Here is a 21,672-nt window from a genome sequence, read left to right as displayed (position 1 = left end):
TTTTTTTTTTTTTTATGATCAGCCATGGAAAACAGCCATAGGATTTAAAAGAGGGTGCAAGAGAAGGTGCATACTAGACACACAGACCAGACTCCCTTCCTTCAGATTATTCACTGAGCCTGAGACGGGAACCCTTGCAACAGTCGTTACAGTAATTGTAATTAAATATGCCCAGAACACAAGGATTCCCCTTTTTATAAAGTATTACAACTCCATACTTAAGCAAGATAATCTTAGGATTCAAATTTGCTTTGCTTACCATTTCAGTCCTAGCAATTAAATTCTTATTATATTCTTGATTCTTTATTAAAACAATTTAATGTAAAATACATGTTCTGAAGCTCAGTGTAAACATCTGCATTTTTGGTAGGCCTATCAGTATGACAGATAGTGCCCATGTTTAATATTTTATTGCAAAATTAGAAATTCTTTAACATCAAGAACAATGACATCACAGACTTTATTTTCATCTATCTTTCTCTTGGGTTTTCTATTTTTCCTTTAAAAATAGTCAGAAGTTCAAAAATGGAATAATATAATAATTTTTTTTGGAACATTCAATGGTAAAAAATAAAAAACTTGCAACTAATTTTCTTTTCAAAGATTTTTTATAAGCTTTGATATTTATTATCTTTGAATTGCCAAATGCCAAAAAAATCTCTTCCAAAATCCATTAAAAAATATATTTTATATAATTCAGAACATTACAGCAATGTATATAATAAAATATACAGCATATTATAAGAAAAGTCAGAAAACACTTCTTTCGAACTGTTCAGAGTAATGCTGTCAGTTTTCTAACTGATGAACGAATGTATCTTCGAAAGCTTAGCACACTCAGAAAACAAGATTACAACTTTAGTCCCTATGTAGACCAGATTATTAATATACAGTTCATTTTACACACATTTATTTTCATGATACTGAAGTTCTAAGATTCTGTTCTCTTTACTAATTAAAAGATTTAACATTCAGAAATAATAAAAAAAATATAATGCAATTTACTTTACTGTTCCATTTAGACAGTATTTGCTAATATAATTCTTGTGATAAATATAAACCTGTGCGTTTATCAAATCCCTAAGAAGATTATCTAAATCAACTCCCATGTAATTACCATTCACCATCTGTTCCACCAGGGCCTCAGCTGATCTGCTGGCATCTTGCAGCTTTCTGTACTTCTCAGGCTTTTCTCGCTGGATGGCCTGCAGCATGACAGGAAAGGTGAGTATTTCAAAAGAGGAATTTTGAAGAAAAAAGTAATTAATCTCAGCGATGTCTTCTGATTTCTTGAGACCATTTAATCTGCCACATTTCCCTGCCAGCCTCCCAATTTGCAACAAAACCACAAAGTATCACATATGATCAGGAAATAAGTCAGTCATAAAGTCAGATACATAAACTGAGAACCAGAACATGACAGAGCTGACAAATGGTACACATCAGTATTTTACAGACAAATAAAAGACAGACAAATTAAGAGCTATTCAAAGCCCAATATTTCAGAATAATAATATATGTTCAACAGAAATTCCTTGTGGAGGAACAGAAGATTTGCTCTTTTCTCACGTGGTTCCTATTTATAACAGTAAGAATTGAGCATGCTAACTAAACCACAGTGTTTCATGGCATACCACAGTACTGAATACCAATACCATCTGATTGCTTGTTTTAGTCTTTCGTTGGCAAAAAAACATAAATGCATATTAACGTATCTAACATATTTGTAAGCTTATATAGTAGACGTCCACATATGAGCCACTAGGTAAGAGTAGAGTAAACTGCAGAACTAACATAGGCTTCCACTTATGTTTTGTACCTAATGCCTTTTGACCTAATACCTAACTGACCTTTCCATACTCAAAAATTTCTCACCCACATTCAGGTGTGCTCACACTAGCTAATAACAGCAGCTGCAGGCTACCTGATAATGTTTCAGGATACAGTAGGAACTGAAGTTTCTAATTTCTTTTGAGATGATAACATAGATGGAAAATAAAATTATTTTAGATCTAACAGCCCCCCAGTGTTGTCTCATAATTAACAACATCAAGTCACATCTTCGACTTTAGACTAATTTAGTAATCTAGTTAGCTATAATTTAGAAACTCTAATCCAGCTCTAAAATTCCTTGTTTAGTTCAGGAGAAGCATAGGGTCACAGTTTGATACCTACAATAAAACAGATTATACATAACTCTCAGAGACCCTAACCAACATGTTTTGCCATAATTCCGAGTCTCTCAGCACATACAAAAAGGACACGCCACACAAATCCTAGGTAACATATACAGGATGGTGACACAGTCCTGGCTGTGGCTTTTCAGTCTGACTGACCATACTAGGCTTACTGATACCCTTCTTTATTTCCACAGCAAAGACACATTCTCTATGACTTGACTCTCAAGGTGAAAAAGTTCATTACAACTGGAAAGAAACCTCATCTAGGTGTCTACTAATGTATTTATCAGAATAATGTTATATGCTCACATTTGAAAATCTTATTTATTATATAGATTGCTATGCCTAGGAGGAAGTAATATAAGTACTTCTCAATAAACTCTCGAAATAGCTTTTAAAGTATGATGCTTAAAACATCTTCAGTTTAAATTTCTGTACTTTGTAGTAGGGAAGATATATGATTTATTCAATAAAAAGCTTATGAAATTCAAGAAATGCCAAAATATTTGAAATTGTGAGGCTTTACTTATTTAAAACTTAACCTGCTTCTGTAGCGTGCACACAAAATTATAATAACTTCCAATGAAAATAAACACTAGGATTTTAAGGTCTGAACTTTATTTTGCCTAACAGAAAACTCTGAAACATTGATAGATTATTAAGGAAGGAGGAAGACATTTCTACAAAAAGCACAAATAAAAGAATCAATTGAAGAAGCTCCCTGGAGATACTAAAAAGAGAGATTTTCAGTTAAATTCACACATCTGCCATCTACTTACAGCTGCCATTCATTTGTGCATATAGGAATGACTGAACAGCAGACATTCTAACAGTATGTCAAAGTTTCTAACAGTTCTGAAGATTTTGTATAGATTTTGTATAAAATATGTAGAAAGGATATTTGGGAAAGAATTAAGGATGGAAATATTTTGAAATTGATAAACATGTTTTCCATGTTGATAAATTATCACTGGAAATTAACGAAGCTTAATCACAATAAACTGCAGATGACTGTATTAATTATTTGTAGTTTCTGTAGGTCAATAATATCTTCTACTATTGCACTGCACAATATATTTATTTTCAAAATACCCTCTTCTATTAAATCTCTGCAAAGTTTCAAGACTATAGAATCTTAATTAATACTACTCTGTCTATGATGCTAGGTATAATTAGCATGACTCTAACTACAGGAAACTCAGAAGAATCATAAAAACACTAAAGTATACTGAAAATAATCTTGCTCCGTCTGTAATGCCAGATGTACAATTATCATAACTGCAACTGTAGTGAACACAAATGAATCATAAAAAATCTGAAATACACTTAAAATAGCTTTTTAAAATATGAAAATGATTTGACATTGAAGTCTATGGCAGTGAACACTTTGGTGTCTAGAAAAATGTGGAGAAGTGTCTGCCTCTCTCCCAAAAGATGTTTACAGGTACTGATAGAAAATATAAACACTATATGTAAAGCATTCAAAAATAAACATGAAAATTTGGCACATATCAAGCACTGTCAACTGCTTTTCTCCATTTTTTTTTTTAATGTAATCAGCATTTATCATAAAAATGAAGGGCTAACAGTAGATACAGAAAGACGCACATTTACACACAGAAAACATTATGCCAGTCATAGGAGAAAAGGCTGTCCTCTTGGTCCTCATACAAACAGAAAGTATGGGACAATTTACCTGATTTGGGGAGAAAGTTGGAAATTTACCCTGCTTGCTTAATAGCACTAATATAGTCTTGCTCTTACTCTCTACATGGCACAGTTGTCTGCTGAACCCACAAACTGTATCTTACATTTTTAAGTTCCTCAGAGGAACGATTTCCATGAGTAAATGCAAAGCGCCAAGAAATAAACAGAGCAGTAGTCCCATAAACACCTCTCATTTATCCTTTTGAGTGTTTTGTCATTGCTTCCTTTACTGAAAGGGACAATATTCTCCATTCAGGTTCATTAATGATACAAGTAGGCTGGGATAAGGTTGAAGAGTTTTGCAAAATTTTGAAACTTTTAGGTTCTGTACATTGCAGACAACACTTCTGATAAAAACTTGTGGTAGCTGCAATGTAATTTTACTTTTTTTTTTTTTTTTTTTCCCCCAGAACAGTATTTATTTTTCTTTTTATATTTTTGTTCCCTGTATTATTATTATTATTTTTTTTTTTTCAGAAAAAATGCAGAAATATAAGACAGGCTTTCATCTAATAGGGGATAAATTCTCTTTGAGGAATATTTTGTAACTGGCAATAAAGATATATAATGGCTTAGTTTTAACTGATTGAATAACACTAAAAATGCATCTTCAGCTAAATGCCAGCTAAACGTGAAGAGGTAAATTTCACAATATTCTGAGAGTTTTATTTGACCCTAAGATTTTAGTTGGCAGTTAATGACTCCCTAACACTGAAAATACTGACACTCCAATGAATCCAGATGTTATTCATATCAAATCAAAATATGATTTTGTGAGCTCCGTGAATGGATGTACACTAGTAGTATTCCCTGATCTCTTGTGACTCTAGTCAACTACCACTATGAGCAGAAAATTGTAATATTATCATCACTGGCTCTGACAGTGATTCAGCTTTCAAATATCCAGGCCCCACTAACCATGTCTGAAGAAAGTCACTAAAAGAAAAAGAAGTGAGAACTGGGAATTTGAGAATCCCAGAAGAACAAATATAATTGCCAAGGGTATCTGACATTTTCCCTTCTATCAGTTTCTCATATATTTACCTTTTATCTTGAATTTCATGGGGCTGCTACTTGTCTAACCAAAACTCATTTCAGGGAGTTTTGTTCTTAACTAACTGATGTGCAGACTCAAGTTTGACTTCTTACCAAGCAAGATTTTCTATGTAGCAATTTTTAACTTGTTGTATCTGAACCTTCATATATTTGAACTTGAAACAATGAAGGTTTATTATGGCTTAAGAGAAACAAACAAAAAGCCTGAGTCATTGTTATGCCTGTTTTCAGTAAATTACATGCATTAACTTGAAAATGTTAACAGTGTGATGCAGTGTGAAGGTAGTTGTGGCGTTAATGTTTGAATGTCTTTGTTATTTAGGAATAATAGTGTTGTCCTACAAATTTCCACAGTAACGGTATCAAATTTGGCCATTTAAGGCCTTTTCTCTTGTAGCTGGGAAGGACTATACATGTTTTTGGTCCTCCACAGACACAAGAATGGACTTCCTGTGCATCTCTAATATATTCAATCAATGTAACACATCTGCTAAAGGCTAATTTCCTGCCAGTATCTGAACAGCAGATGACTTAGCAAACACAGTATGTTTCATACAGCCTGCTCTTGGCTCCGTCTCCCCGAGGCCTTCTCTGAACTGGGATGGGAGCAGGCTTTTGAACTTGGTGAATCATCAATGATGGCAAAAGAGCTTCCCTTGTGGCTGTCCTTTCTGAAGTCTGTGTCCCTTCACCATATAACAGATGTACTTCCACTATGTCATATGAAAGTGACTCCAAGAAAAATGATGAGTAGGACTAAGATGCTTCAACAATAACAACAACAAAATAACCATCCAATTAGTAACCTATCTACAAAAGAACAGTAGAAAGGAAAGTCACTACGAAAAGGCTATGGGACTGAGTGGCTACCACAGTTAGCAACGTATGGTAAGTCTGACATCACTCAAGCATAGGTGTCCTATGCTACACCAATCTGCAATGGGAGGAAACTAAATGATAGCCACTAAGTGAAAAATGGTACTTCTGTGTGCATGTGTGCAGGGTAGCATGCATGTGCAAGTACTATGTTGGGGTATGACTGTATGTCAGTAAAATAAAATCTTTTACAATTATCACTAACATATGTTTTCACTTTTGATGTTTTATCTTCTATTAAATGCCTTCTACAACTTTACTGGAGATTATAATCTAATAAAAAAAAAATATTATCTTATTTTGTCATTGATTTGAGCCTAATTGTGAGGGAAATAGAAACTAAAAGAGATAACAAGTAAACAATACTGTGTGCAAATCAATGAACTGGATAATACTTCCTGCTTTGGCTATTAGTTTAACATGAGCAGATAGAGCCCAGGCCAGGACATGTTTTAAAACCTGGCACTTCAACACCCCTCCCAACCCCCACCCCCTCTTTTATTTTCTTGGAAAGTATATAGAAAGATTTCCATGAACTGAGAACTGTTCCACACAGAATCTAGGTAGTACTTGTCAATCCTACAGAGTTTAGTCTATCACATTAATATGCCATCCAAATGTTTTATCCCTTAAAAAAAGCTAGAAACTTCCAGATGTAACTTGATCTTCTCAATAAAATGTTTATTTTAAAAGCAGTGATACTATATGAAATCAAAGTTAGTCTTGGTCTTTTAAAAATATTTACAATGCTAATGAGGGATATAAGTTAATTTCTCATATTTTTATTTAGAGTTGCTGGTTTGTGTTAGACTCCCTGTGATACAAATTAGATTCTACTGCTCAGTACATTTCATTAAAAAAAGTTGGAAATTGATTTCCCAGCCATCCAATTATTTCATTTCTAAGGAGGTTAAAGAAACATCTGAAATACCTCCTGCCATCTCCAGTGCCCTGATTTCAAACTTTCAATGCCCATTCACAGATCAAACTTCATGCTGCTTTTCCCTCATATTACATGTTTTCACTGATCTAAACAAGACCTGAATAATTGCAGTAAGCAGTGCCTTCCCAACCCCAATGTTCTTCCTCAGCACCAACAAAGGCAAGGCAAGCGCTGCTGAGAAATCCAGATGGGACCAGAGGAGGATCTGTAGTTCACCTACCTCTACCCCTTACTTGCAGCGACACAGATCACCACCTCCTCGGGAGCAAAGAAAGGAAAGAAGGGGGAAGGTGAACCATAGCTCCTGAGTCCTTTCATGGTTTTACAGTCTTTGAAAGTGACAAGATGAGGTGAAGCATCTTATTGCTTAGGGAAACCTGATATTGCAGATATTCAACACAATAGGTCAAAACAGGAGCTGATTTGCCATCCTTGAAATTGTGTTCCTCAAAATGGGTATAGATGAAGGGGAGACAGGAGCATTTTTTTCTTTTCTTTTTTAATTTTACCTACCATGAAGATGGAAGCACTCAGCAAATTACCTATATATCTGTTTATGTATGAAATGAATCTTATTATACTGCTATGGAAGCACTTGAATCCATCAAATCTTCTCTGTATGTTTGATCCAGTTTGCTTATTTCCATACATATTTATATACATTTACATAACATGAAGTAGTGCCGTAAACTAAATTCAGTATATTACACTCTAATGGATACTTACTAGCAGTAATGTTATGACAACATTAATAAATAAATTAAAATTATTGCAACAAAACTGTTATTTAACAGTTGTATGTCACAAAATTCAGAATCACTCAATCATTACTAATCTATGATGGAAAAGCAGACAGTGAGAAAAAAAACAGCAGCAAAACTAACTTCAGTACAGTAAATATGTTCCATCTGTTTGTGTTTTAGGAGTCCATAACATCGTATATTTAATGAGGTCCCATGATATGCTATTATAGTACAAGCATAATAGCTTATTATAAAAAGGATTCCCCTTTCTCTTACTCAGAAAAGGCAAGGTTTTTGCAACTAGTTCCAAAAACTAAATACTGAAGGCAACTTTTAATAGCTTAGTTTTCAAAGGCTGAATTCAGAGTGTGTGAAACATACAAAAACACAGCTACTTCTTAAGCAGTGCAGAATGATTTTGCAAAAAAAGTAGAAAGAACCAGTTTCAGTTCAGCCATGGTACAAAAAACAGATTAAAATAATTTCTGTGGAGACTGTATTTTCAGATATATTTTACAGCACTGTAGGATGAATTAGATACAGATTTACTCTAACATACACTAAAATATGACACTTTTCCCATCCTTTGTGAATGTATAATGTCAACTTAAGTCATTAGTATAAAATTATAGTGCATACTTAAAAAGTAATTTATAGACTTAGATTCAACTTTACCAAAGACTTTCATGAATCAAGAATACCTTAATTAAATATGGGTATGTATGAATAAAAAAAAAAAATCCCTGTGTTCAGAGATCTCTGTGTATCACTTTTGGTGCCAAAATCTGTAACATACAAAAATACTGAACACTTTTAAATTTCTCTTGTGCATATGGTCAATCAATGCATGTCAGTTTACATTTGAACCCATTTAAACTTGGACTTTGAAAGCACTTGGACAAGCTAATACAAACTAACAAACATATATATTAGTACTTTCTCCTACATTGACTCTTTCTCTGAGATCTGAGAGATTTCCCTCTTTTCGATATATGGCAAACTCAGGACTCTGAAGTACTGCTTCCGAGCGGGTCATCCAGCTATGGAGTTCTGTTGTATCCGAGTCAAACCTAAGATACAGAGAAGTACAATAAGACATCTGCTTTCCACAAAGTTTCTGAAAATAACATTAACAGTAGTAATGTTTAACTAATTGTTTAAACAAAGGAATAAGCATCAATTGCTCTTGAAAAAATGCAGTTTTAAACCCTCATTTCAATAGCTACCTCATAAAACTATTCATTCTAAGATTTGAAAACTTAAAAATATTTTTAATTTTTAAGACACTGATTTGACAGTTGAACAGATGCAACAGTTCTCACAGTAAGGATTCCAGTTTTACAAGCTGATGTTTTTGGAAGACATGAAACATGTGACTCTCACAGATGAATAAAGTGTATCATAAGTACTGTTGGCTCAGTTGAAGATGTGAGGCATATTTGGCTCACAAAATGCAGTCTTCATACCTGAACAATCTCTGAGCTAGTTTGTGCTGACTCTATTATGAAGGATATTCAAAGCAGGAAATTTGTCCATTAGACAGAGCTCTCTTCTGAGTGACTCAAATTTGTTGTAGAATGTAATTACTAATCAATATTAGATTATAATATTTCTACAGCTAGAAATTCAGAAATGAAAAAAGAAGATACCCATCTCTCTGCATCTACTTTTAAATTACTTTTTTACTGTACAGTCCTTTTTATTAAAGCCTGGATTCTTTCATGAACTCCTTCAAAAGTGATCTTAATTGCAGTTACCTACTCAGAAGGTAGTAGTTCAAAATGAAGGTTATCATATGCAGATATTTAAATTGCTGTTTTCTAGAAAAATCAAGCCAAGTTGATTCAGTATTTAGACTACTTTTAAAGCAAGAAGCTTGAGATGTTTTTTTCTCAGAGATATACTGTAATCTTGACTGCATTTCTTTATTGCACCATGTGATTTTATATTTATATCTGAAGACCTAGAAGGACCTCGAATAAAATCAGCTGTATCTTTCAGTTTGTTTTGTAAATATAGACTGCATAATTTAAATAATAATAATAAAAAAAATACTAAACCCAAGAACTTGTATGACATTTGTGTCTTTGGAGAAATTAATTATTTTAAACTCCCATATATATATATTAAAAAAAAAAGGGCTCCAAGGTAAAATCTAGTGCTACAGAAATCTACATATACAGAAATGAAAACTTAGTACAAGAAAGAATTCCATGTTCTCCACTGTGATCTTTATGAGTCTATTTAACAATAAGGTGTGAACAACTGAGTAATAAATAATGAAAGCAGAAGAAAGAATCACACACTTCCCTAATCCCAGCCCAACAGTCTATATTAAAATTAAAAACTCCTAGGAATAATGTTGATAAAACAATTCCTAATAATAGTATTTGCATTATCATTAAAGGAGGAAAAGATATGATTGTGAGGCAGTGGAAGGTGCAGAAATCTTCATTTTATACAGAACTATAAATTCAGAAGTAAAAGACATAAGAACATTTCTCAGGTAGCTTAGAGAATCTCTGTGCCGGTATCTGGCTATAATTCCCTAAATCAAATGGCATTGCCAGTGAAGAGCTTCTTCCTGCCTGAGTTTTATCTCTGAGACTATGCAACATTAAATCAACTATTATTCCTGAAATATGATGTTATCATTTGTTCTGCATATAATAGCTGTATATTTAATAAATGCTCTCATGAAATTTTATGACTAGGAGACAACAAAACTATGAAAGACAGTATTCCCATATAAAACTGGAATACTGTTTATTCAACAAATTGCAAGCACTAACTGTATATCTAATCACACTGATTTCCACAGATGAGTGATGAAAACATGTTTCTGTGACTGTGAGTAAGCACCGTTCAATAGATCTGAAAATGGAGAACACCTAATTTTAAAGCTAATGGACTGGATTACAAGATAAAAACTAGCAATTTCATAGCTCTTCCTAATATGCTTCTAGATTCAAATAATTTATATTCAATATCTAATGAAGACTGACAACAGCTCTGCTCAGTGATCAGTGATGTGAGGAAGGCTGAAGAAGTCTCTAGCACAAAACGGAGTTCCTGAAGTCCTCAGTTAGGAATATATTAGGTCAGCTAAATTACAGCAGGATGTAATATCACCTGAATATTGCTGAGATACAGGGAAGTCCCCAAATACAGCATATACTTTTGCAAAGACTAAGTAGTAACACTATACAGTCCCGCGTTTCACATAAGTATCTGGGTCAGGGCTTGTCAGCAACAATGAGAAAAAACAGAAACTGCTCTAAGGGTCAATAGAGAATTCCATCAGGGACCTACAGGTATTCAAACTAGATGGGACCACCAACTCTCCTCTGTTTTTTGAAACCCAAGTCAGCAGTGTACAAACACCACCCCACAAGAATTAGTAGCCCAGTTTACTAAAAGGGTTGTCACTCCCTACTGCCGACATGCACTCCATTCCTTTCTCCTTGAAGTCACCAACTATACAGGCAAGGAACACAAGAGATGCAATGGCCACTTCTTTCACTTCACTTAAATTGATAGGTGAGGACGGGTCTCTAGCCACTGTCAGCTATTGTGGCAATTAGGCTATTCTATAACACTGGCATGAAGCAGCTGTAACTGGAGAGGAACACAGAACATCAGATACAGGATAAAAATAAAGACAAAATTACAAATTACTCAGTACTAAACTCTCCTGGGTGCAGGTAAAACTGTATTACTTCTGGTGTTAATTCTATTCTGTGGTTCCAGTTAAGTAGGACCAGTAAGGCAATAGTGTGCTATTAGTCCAGTATAGCATAGAAAGTGACAGAGCAAAATGTTTACCAGTGAGAATTTTGTCTTGTTTTTAACAAAAGGACTTAGCCCCTGCTTCTGCAACAGCTACCCCTGAAAGTATAATCTAGAAGAGGAGCTGAAATACTGGAAGAACTCTGATAGTATAACAAAGTAATCAGGAACACATTACATGGATGAAAGATTCATTCATCAGCTGGTGGTATTAGCCACAGCAGACAGCATCTGGACAGAACTGATCTGACATTACAGATTGCTCTTTCAGTTGTAGTTTCTTCTGTTTATGTAAATATAACTCCACGAACAAAGTCTCCCACCCCAAAAAGGCTGCAGATGGAAAGCAGGGTGAGGGATGAGGACTTTAAAAGAGATGAAAGTTAATTCAAGGTAACTTTTTGCAGCACAGAATCACAGAATCATTTAGGTTGGAAGAGACCTCCAAGATCAATTATACCAACCTATATCACCTAGTCCAACCAATGCACATAAATATCATTAACATAGTTTAAAAGCAGACTGCACTTCTCAATAACCTTGGAAAAAAAATCTCTCTCTCATATCTAGCTTAAAAAAAAACAACACACACACAGGAAATGCAGGTAGGATATGGCTTTTAATCAGTGTGCTATGATAACTGCATGTTTTATTTCTGAGCAGTTTCAGTTTCAAAGTATATTAACTCTAGATTGATATAACAGGATCAATATAGTCTTTGTCTAGTATAGTCTTAAGCATAACAATATATTTGACATTAAAAAAAAAAAAGCAATGAAATGTTACCTTTCTGGACCAATAAAGTTGGGTGTATGTAGAATTTGTAAATTAAATCCATGGAAGACACTAAAACCAAATCACTTGAGACTATAGCTCTGAATAACTACGTTGCTTTAAAGTGAACACTACCTTGCTCCCCACCTAAAAATTCAATCTGCAGTGGAGGATTTAGTGCCTCTAAAATTATTTACAGAGTGCTCATGTTTAGTTTTTCAATTAGTCTGTCTTTCAGCTATTCTACAACAGAGATGCTATCTTGTACTGCCCTCACGGCCCTCTCACAACCCCACAAATTGGTTACAGCAACTCATTTTCTTCATCAAGCTAAACCATAGGCCCATTGCAGATTCCTATTCAAAACTCTTTTGCCTAGATCACACGTACAAAAAATTTGTTCAACAAAGACTCTGTTCTGGCTTTCCCATCTTTTTTTTTCTGTTAGACACAGAATAAACTTCACCTCTAGGGCATTTCAGAACTTAGTTACATTAAGATTTTCCACTTCTGTACAAGGATTTCCTAGCCCAAATACCTAGCAGGGTGTATCTACAAACCCTGTATCTAATCCAGTGCCTTTTGAAACTACTAAATAGCACCAAGGATTAGGGATTAGTTGTTTATATTTCAAAGTAAAAACAAATACTTATAAAAAAATAATAATAAAATAATAAAAGGGCTGGCTGACTATAAACCTTCCACCTGTGCTCTGTACCCTATAAAGGGCTCCTGTGGCTCTGTCACGGCTTGGGTATGAAGGTGTCTCAGGTACCATGAGTGCAGGGCCGAGGCTGTCCGTGCACCCAGAGCACGCACAGCTCCTGTGGGGTCTCCCCGCCGGCTGGGCCAGGCAGCCTGTCTGCGGGGTGGCCACAGGGCCCCCAGTGAGGCAAGTGTAGGCTGCTGGGGCCAGCCCCAGTGTGGAGACTGTGAGCACAGGACAGCCATGAGGAAATGTTCTGGAAGCAGCATGAGGCCAACTGAGGTGGGTGGCTCCCTTCCCTGGCAGCCTGAGGCCAAGGAGACAGTCTCTGTAGGAAAGCCTGTATCATCGGGGAAACACACTGCTCAGCACACATATGGTGGGGCTGGGTGTAGTGCGTTGCCTCAACCAGTAGGTGCGGGCTCCCTGGCACGTTAAGTCCTGGTCTCAGCTTCTTATTTCCAGATCTGCACAACAGTCTCACATCCCTTCCACCATTTTTGGAAACAGAGCTTCACTGGCTGCATTTGGGAAAGTGCGTGTGCTTTGCCCTTTCTGCTGGGAAGTTGTGATCTACCATGTGGAAGCAAAGGGCATAGGAATGGGAGCAGGCTGTGTCCCACTGGAAGAGACCATGTGCTTTTCTCTGTCTTACAGTAGGTATACTTAGTAAATAAGGGATTTATATTATGTTTTGTGTTTATGGCAAAATAGGTTAGTTCTGTCCAATATTGTCCAGAGGCTCTACTAATGCTAAGAGGCTTAAAATGTCACTATTTGATTGTAGTAACTTTTCATTTCATTACTATTTATCTGCAGTGCTTTGCGGTAGTTAAGAAGACTTGTGCTATGGTAGTTTACCCTCAAGACTTGCTCTTCTTTGATTCTTTCAATAGATAGAAACTGCCTCACAATTACCTTCACCACCCCACCAAAACAAAACCATGCTGGGCATATCAGCATTGTGTATCCTGGGCAGACATAAAACCATTTGTCTACATATTGAGCTGGTAGGGAATGGTACAACTCTGATTAAAGAACATTATTACTGAATAACGGCATTTCCATGGCTGGACTGAAATGCCCAGCTCATCAGCAATGTTCCTCAGCTCGTAGCTCTCGGTTGCCTAGAACATGCCAAAGAACAACGTTGAAATACACACACCACACCCACTGGCATAATTATTCTGCAATTACCCTTCATCCTCTATATTTGCAGCTGATGAGCTTTTAGTTGATAAAGTAGTCTTAGTTCTTATCTACTTATTCAATGCTTATTTGTCCCAATAGATAGTTTCCCCCCTATTATTTTTCCCCCTATTATTTATTTATTTTTAAATTCAGTCCTCAAAAAATTTTTCTTTCCTTTCTGAATGACATTCTGGACCAACTCTACACTGATACTATTCAATTTAGTCTCATCAACATTATTATCTGCACATCTCTGTAATGCATACCAAGGGATTAAAGAAAACACAAAGTCAATCATATTAGCCTTACAGTTCTTCTTCTTTAGCCAATTATCCATCTGACCATTCTTATGGTAATAAACTGCACCTTTTCTGACCTTAGCAGTGGTTCCTAAATCGTGTCATGGAATGCTTTGCTGAAATTCAGATTAGATCCACTGCATTTCTCATATGTGAGAGAAAGTCACAGGTGAGTAAAATGAAAGTCTAGAGGTTGCTGTTGAGTATGTTCATTAAGACCATTTGCCTTCAGCAAACAACTGGTGGCAAAATGCAAAGCATTTTCAAACCCAGTCATGCCTCCCCCTGAGTGCCACCTGGCATCGCTCCCATAATACAGTAGGCGATTTCAGACACTAAATGTGAAGAGCATATATTTTCAGTGTATCACTAATTATGGCATTTCCCATCTCACAAACAGGATAAAGAGCTAAAAAAAAAAAAAAAAAAAAAAAAAGCATGAAGTTATAAAGTGTGCATATTTACTGAACTTGATATATCCATTCCTATTCTTTATTCTAGATGAAAACATTTATAAATTATCCTGTAAACAACAGAAAATTATATTATTTTGCCTTAGTCACCTTTCCCTTTTCTTTGGCATTGACTACACAGATAAAATGATGAAACCAAGGACCACCAGGAAAACAGAATTGCTGTAAAGTGCTTAACAATCATCATTTACTTCTGACTAATATAATTCATTGTACTGCAATGAAAGAACAGCTTGAAAGAACAGCTGCCAAAAATGCTTTGAATAAGTCTTTATATTTCCTTTAATATATTTTTCTATAAAAAATCCAAACTGTTCTAAGTAATGAAGCATTGGAATCCCGAATGACGTGATTTTTCAATGGAGTGAAGGCCACTTTATTTTCAACATTCATGGTTATGTTAACACTTATTGAATGAAAAACACTAGATGGAGCAACTATCCTATCTTAACATGCCTTTCTAATCAAGGACATGAAGTTTCTTTCAAACCTGAATAACAACATTATATCCACAAAAATGTTATGACAAACAGCCTTTCTGTAGAAATACTAGGAAGCAGGTACAAAGTTACTTGCTAACAGGCAAAGAAAACTATCTTTGGACATTATTCAAGAACATCAATATTAGAAATATGTACAGATTAAATACTAAACAGCTCTAACCTGTTTCCTATTCAAAAACCTACTCTGAATAGAGTAATTTTCAGACTTTTCTATGCTACATAACAGACCTATGTCTTTCCTAGTGCCACATACATGAAAATGATACTTTGGCAACATTTTCTCCTATATACAGGTTTTTCTCTCCAAAAACTTCAGGCATGTTATATTTATCTCAAGTTCTAATGTATTATACATAGTTTTAAGACGTTTATTATGCAGCTCCAAGTTATTTTTGTATTTTTTTTCCCCGTTCTTGGTTTTAATTTCATTCCTTTGGGAAAAGGAGCTTTCCTATGAGCAGTAACAAAACTTAGAACATCCCTGAATTATTCTGAAATTTTAAAACCTTAAATTTGAAGGTAGCTTTAGATTTTGGTTAAAGAAAAGAACAAAACTCTCGTCTGCTTCTTATCTCTGTTTTCCATTACAGGTAGTAAGCTGCTCTAATAGACAAGAAAACTCAACAGCTTCTTTAGCCTGCATTTATCTACGTCCTAGTGAACTGGGACAATAGAAATATGAAATAAACGCCTGTGTATGCTACTGGTTGACAAAGACAAAATTCCTCAGTATAAACGAAACTCATACACTTCTAATCTTTCCAAAACACTTGGAAATGTAAAATAAAATAAAATAAAATTAGCAATCCTTTTTTCTTTCCTTTTTTTTGTTTTTTTTTTTTTGTTTTTTTTTGTTTTTTTTTTTTTGTTGTTTTTTTTTTTTTTTGTTTTTCTTCTTCTTCTCAGCTAAGCATCTGGAGACCATGCTCTTACATAATCCACTAAAACAATATTCACAGAGTAGCTAAACTCTCTTTCTTCTCTCTTGAAACTAAGCACCTGGCAATTCACACTGCAGGTGCTGTGCATCTTTGAGACAGCTTTCTAAAACATGCAGAACACAGAAGAGCAGATCTGGAGCACAAATCTTTCCAAACACAGCAATTGAGGCTCATGTGTTTCGTTCAGGGACACTATTACAGCAACAGAACTGACTAGAACTCGAGAAACACTGATAAAAGAAACAGAGCTTGTAATGCTTGTAAGCATTATTCACCCACATCAAAACAGACCCAAACCACCTCCCTCCCAGAAAAAAAAAAACACATGCAGATTAAAAATATTTTGGAGATTAGATTAATTCAAATTTAGCCATCTAAAATTTACTTATTTAGTCGACAGAATTCGACTAAATAAAGAAGAATTCGCCAGTGAAGACAAAGATGACTCATTAAAGGCCTAGTTTTCCAATTTAACAAAAAGGTGATGAATCACTCTTCTTACATCATACATGGATCTTGGTTGTATCTTCTTACAAAGAGTGTTCTTAAATACTGAGTCTTAACTAGAAGCCTTACTTTTAGAATGGTCAAAAAGGGTAAGATAAATCATACATTAGATTAATAAAGGAGCCTCTACGTATCTTTTGTTTCAATGACATACACCGTCAATTAATATATATGTATATACACCAGATTTTTCATTTTCTTGGTGTATCTCAATACTCTTAATAATATACAGTTATATTATAACACCATTAAAGAATATTTTACAAGAAAATAACTTGCTATTATAATTGAAAACACATTGAATTAAAACAAATACATTTTCTATAGAAATGAGACATTGAATGCAGTTTTGTATTTCTCTCAGTCCTTAAATCCACCACCTTGGAATTCATATGTTTGTCTGAATAAAATAATAAAAAATAAAAATAGAAAATAAAATTCCCAAACCAACACTACAAGCAATTTAAGTCTAGTTTCTAAGCATCATATTCATAAATTTGGTGCTTGTGCAAATTCTGAAACTCATTAGAAATCTTTTATATGACTTTAACAAATGTTCAGTACTCTCTCAAAGTCCACCGTAACTCATATGTGAGTTACACAGAAAGAACTCTGAAAATAATACTACTGCACATTTCACCAAGTATTAACCCTGCTTCTACAGAACTGTTACATCTACTGCTGACTCACAATCCAGAGAGAATAATGTATGAACTTTAGAAATGAAGCTATCTTCAATACTAGTATTCCACATATTAAAAAAATATTTTTACAGAATTTTTAAAATAAAAAAGCTGAGAACCAATGGAATACTTTTTGTTCTTCAAGTTCCAAGACTACAATCAAGTTAGACCACACAACGTCATATATAAAAGACATCTACTGACTATAATTACTAGTACAATTGTGTTGACATAATGATTAACATTCTATACTGAAAATAGTTGGGATAGAAACAGAAAAAAAAACTCCGTAATAAAAAGATAATAATCGTTCTTTATCTAGAGTACAGAAATATAACTTTATTCTCAAAACACTATGCATTTAACTATTGCAGTCAAATGACTACTTTTGCATTCTCATCCAAACTCTATCATTATTCTCTCTCAATTTTTTAATGATTCTCACCTCTTCCTAATTTCTGAATCCACAAGGAGCTGCCTCTTTTTGTGGGGTGGAGGTGGTGGGAGTTCCTCCTTGGCATGCTTAACCAGGATTTGTTCTCTCGTGGTCACCATAGTTACGGTTTCCATTACAGTTGTCTGTGTTAGTGATGTCTGAGTGGTAGTGACAGCCTGTGAAATCTGCGAGAAGTATTAAAACAGAGGTCACACGTTGGTTGAAAGACTTCAGTAAAGACCGTTTGGACTAGCAATAGCAAATAATGAGAAACTGCCCCTGTCTGATTGTAGGCTGACCTTCAGAAAAAAATAACAGTATGAATTCAGACAAAATTGTTTTATCTGAGTCATGCTATGTGAATGAGATATCTGCAGAAGTCAGTATCAAAATCAGAAAGAATCCTAAACAGGATGAACTTACAGCTCCCTCTTAAATCATGGTGAATGAAGAAAAGAAATAAGTGGTAACAAAAAGGTCAATTTTATGAGGGAATTGGATAATAGAAAGTATATGAAATGTTACTATTGCTGAATGTTACTTTGCCACCATTCTGAAGATTTATTCCTTGAGAACTCATAAAGGCATTATAATGGCACTAAATTGCCAGTTGCTATTTTTACCGTTTATAATAATCTTCAAACCAGAATATAGTTCATCATACCCTACTTGCACAAAAAGGCAGTTAGCTTTCTGTCATGAGATCTTAAAGTAGAAAACATGCACTAGAAGACAAGTAAATTTGCTTCAATTTCATTCTGTAATTAAAACAAAGAGGTCATAAGATATAGCAATACTTAAATATGTAACACCATAAAACACTACCAATATAATAACACTTTGCCCAGTAAAATGAAAGTTAACCCTTCAGACAGTTCAGTTGAATAATGATGATGATGATGATAATAATAATAATAATAATGTCTGCTAATAGTTGAAAGATTTGAAATGCTGTACATGTATGTACTGACTTGTTATATTTGGTTCCACGTAACACCAAACTTAAATATGGGCAGCTACTCTTAAGTACCTTAATTCATCAAAAACTGGTCATCTCTTTTTTTTGTTCTCCCAGATGATAGGTTACTTGTCAGAATACTCTAGTTACAGCTCCAGTAACCAACCATGGTTTAGGGCAGTGAAATGGAAAGTAAAAGGACAACATTACACCAAGACCAGGGAAGTCTGTGCTTCTTCACTTATTATTATTCACTGAAGAGCTCTGCTTCTCCACTTATTGCTGATGTGCAAGAATTAGAAAGGCCCTCTAACACAGAAACAGGAATGCTAGTACCTAAAATTCCATGGAACTATATACATATACATAACATAACATAAACAATCTATTCGTTCTTGCATCAGAATCTCAGAAAGAGTATGGAGTTACCTTCTTTGAAACATCAGCATTTCTAAAAGAACAATGGACAACAGGTTTACCAGGTATTTAACTGTAATTCCTTTCCCACAGTACTTCCTTATACTAAAAAAATAGAGTGACAAGGAAAGGGGCATACAAACAGCCTCTTTTCAGCAGGCAACATCAGTAAAATTAACAATAATAATAATAATAATGAAAAAACTGCTGACTTCACCAAATATTTCACATAGTATGCTAGACAAAAAAGTCTTGCTGTTCTTTGTCCAGTCTGCCAGTGGAAATTATGGGTAGGGAGGTCCATTACCACTGTATTTGTGGCAAACTTAAAGCAGCCAGCACAGTGCTGTGCTTCCCCCTCTAGAAATTACCAGCTGTTTAGACTTTAGAGAAGAATCTGAACTTCTCAGAACACAAAGAAATTAAGATTCAAAAAAGTTAGCTTTTTGTTTTGTTTTGTTTTAATCTCTGGATTAATAATGTCAAATGGAGTAAACTGATTGTGAAATGTGGGACTTAAATAAAATATGAACTACGTAAATTACGTGTAGTGGAAGAAAAAAAATCCAGTTGGCTTTTTAATCACTGCAGTATTATATATTAATATGTGGTTCCCTCAACAAGATTGACTTTGATATCTTCAACTATAAAAATCACAATAATAAGGAAACACTTCTGTAGAATTTTATTGGCACTTTATACAGCAACATTTTCAACATTATTTTTTTAAATTAGTTCTATTTCTGGGTAGGAAGAAAGAGCAAAATAAAGCTCCTGAGGTCCAGGGTACTATGAAATTTGAGGACAACACATGATGTCATCCTTCCCTTGGTTGTCTGTGCAGCTAAGAGCACTACAAACCATTACTTGCTCCATATCTGAAGCTTCGACGACAGTCACCTTTTCCTCTCATCACAAAATTCTCATTGCACAGAGTTTTATCTAAAAATCAATGATGGGATGTTCCTGACACCTGAGGTCATATCCTGCCATGTTCCATTTGCCAGTCAATATCAGGGTACAGTTTACAGTGAAGCAGGTGTAAAACAGAATAAATCATAGCTACGGTACTGTAGGAACGATATGCAGCATACTGCCAATGGCACAGGAGAAGCAGTTTCAGCTGGTGGTTTGGTACTGTGCTTCAAAAGCAGGCAGTATAATTATCATATGCTCAGAGCAGTCAAGTCACGATACTGTTGGGAGTAATGACTCACATGTCAAAACAGTAAAGAAGTATTTTTCATGCTTAATCAATAGGAGTGGAGTTTAAATACTGTATACTTCACAATGAAATGGGAGATATGAATTTGAAATTCATAATCATTCTAATTACAGAGACTGGGGAAGGCTAAAAGGTACTGAAGATTACACTGCCAGGTGAAGTTCAGGAACTTGGTATGTGTTTAAAGAGTGCAGACACTTTATTGGGTAAAGGAAAATCCATAACAAATTCGGAAATACAGAAAAGGAAAGAGCTTTTGTTTGCCTCCCTAGCAAAAACCTCTAAAACCTTTAAAAACTGAAGTGGTTTGTTTCATGTATAGTTCAAGGATGGTCCAAATAATGACAATATAGTTTCCTTGTCTCTTTAAGTTCCTGAAAGGCACATATAAATCCGAGGAGGGGTGGTAAAGACTGGTCCTTTAACCTGCTAGAAAATCATGTGGAAGCCCTAAGGTGACTCACAGGGCCACACATTAAAAGGCTTTCAAAATAGAATGCTTGCCTTCAGTTTCACATCAGCAAACTCATCCTTTTTTTTGGAGTGGACAAATTTCAACCTTCCTTTTCATCTTCTACAAATAAAGGTATATACAATTTGTGTATAGCACTTCAGTAGTTTTATGTCATTTTATTTCTCTTTTATATGGCAGCCTACCTTTAATACCATCATTTATTTCTGCCTTTGGAAATGCCCTGAGTCCTGATATAGCCATAATTTTCCTTAACACTCACTTTTGGAGCTGTCGGGAGTTCTTTGATAAAATGTATGTATGTGAGTGGGGAAGTTCAGATGAAGAATGTTGGGTGTTTTTTTTTTTTTAGTTTGGGAAGGTTTTCAGTACAATTTAGTGAAGCATAATGAACTCACTAAAGGTGCATTTAGAGTTATTGAAATTTATACATTTACTTTACAGAAGTTTTCCTTGTCCTTGTTTCCAATGTGTGCTCAATGAAGAAAATCAGTCACTTTCATGATGAGAATAACTGCTTTTTAGGGGTATCTCTCACCCCTGCCATCCATTCAGTGCATCAGAAGCTTCAACCATGATTTCAGATTAGATGCTTAGCTGAATTCAGTGCTGTAAAATTTAGATGTGGGAAGATTCACATTTTATCTTCTGCACATTTCCTTTGGGATGTATAACTGTCCTATGTCTAATTGGAGAAGCAGCTTTGATCTAAGGCTGAGACTGTCTGTTCTATGTAATTTCATATTTTGTTTGCTAGTTAATCATTTAGTGACATTCCAGTAAGAGAAGGAGG

The 21,672-nt window shown here is 34.8% G+C and overlaps 1 protein-coding gene across 13 annotated transcripts in view; it reads right to left on the bottom strand.

Annotated features, from left to right (window-relative positions):
• The window catches only part of DMD (dystrophin), a 1,220,482-nt gene that overhangs the window by 716,969 nt on the left and 481,841 nt on the right, over window positions 1-21,672 (bottom strand). For all 13 annotated transcript variants that reach the window (XM_068686720.1, XM_068686803.1, XM_068686735.1 and 10 more), the window contains 3 exons: window positions 17,817-17,992; window positions 8,452-8,575; window positions 1,118-1,205 (listed from right to left, as the gene is read on the bottom strand). In XM_068686720.1, coding sequence (XP_068542821.1) covers window positions 1,118-1,205; window positions 8,452-8,575; window positions 17,817-17,992 — 388 coding nt within the window. The remainder of the gene's footprint in view (window positions 1-1,117; window positions 1,206-8,451; window positions 8,576-17,816; window positions 17,993-21,672) is intronic.

Source organism: Anas acuta, chromosome 1 (genome assembly GCF_963932015.1).
Source record: "Anas acuta chromosome 1, bAnaAcu1.1, whole genome shotgun sequence".
Classification (NCBI taxonomy): Eukaryota; Metazoa; Chordata; class Aves; order Anseriformes; family Anatidae; genus Anas; species Anas acuta.
This window is presented reverse-complemented; position numbering and strand designations above follow the sequence as displayed.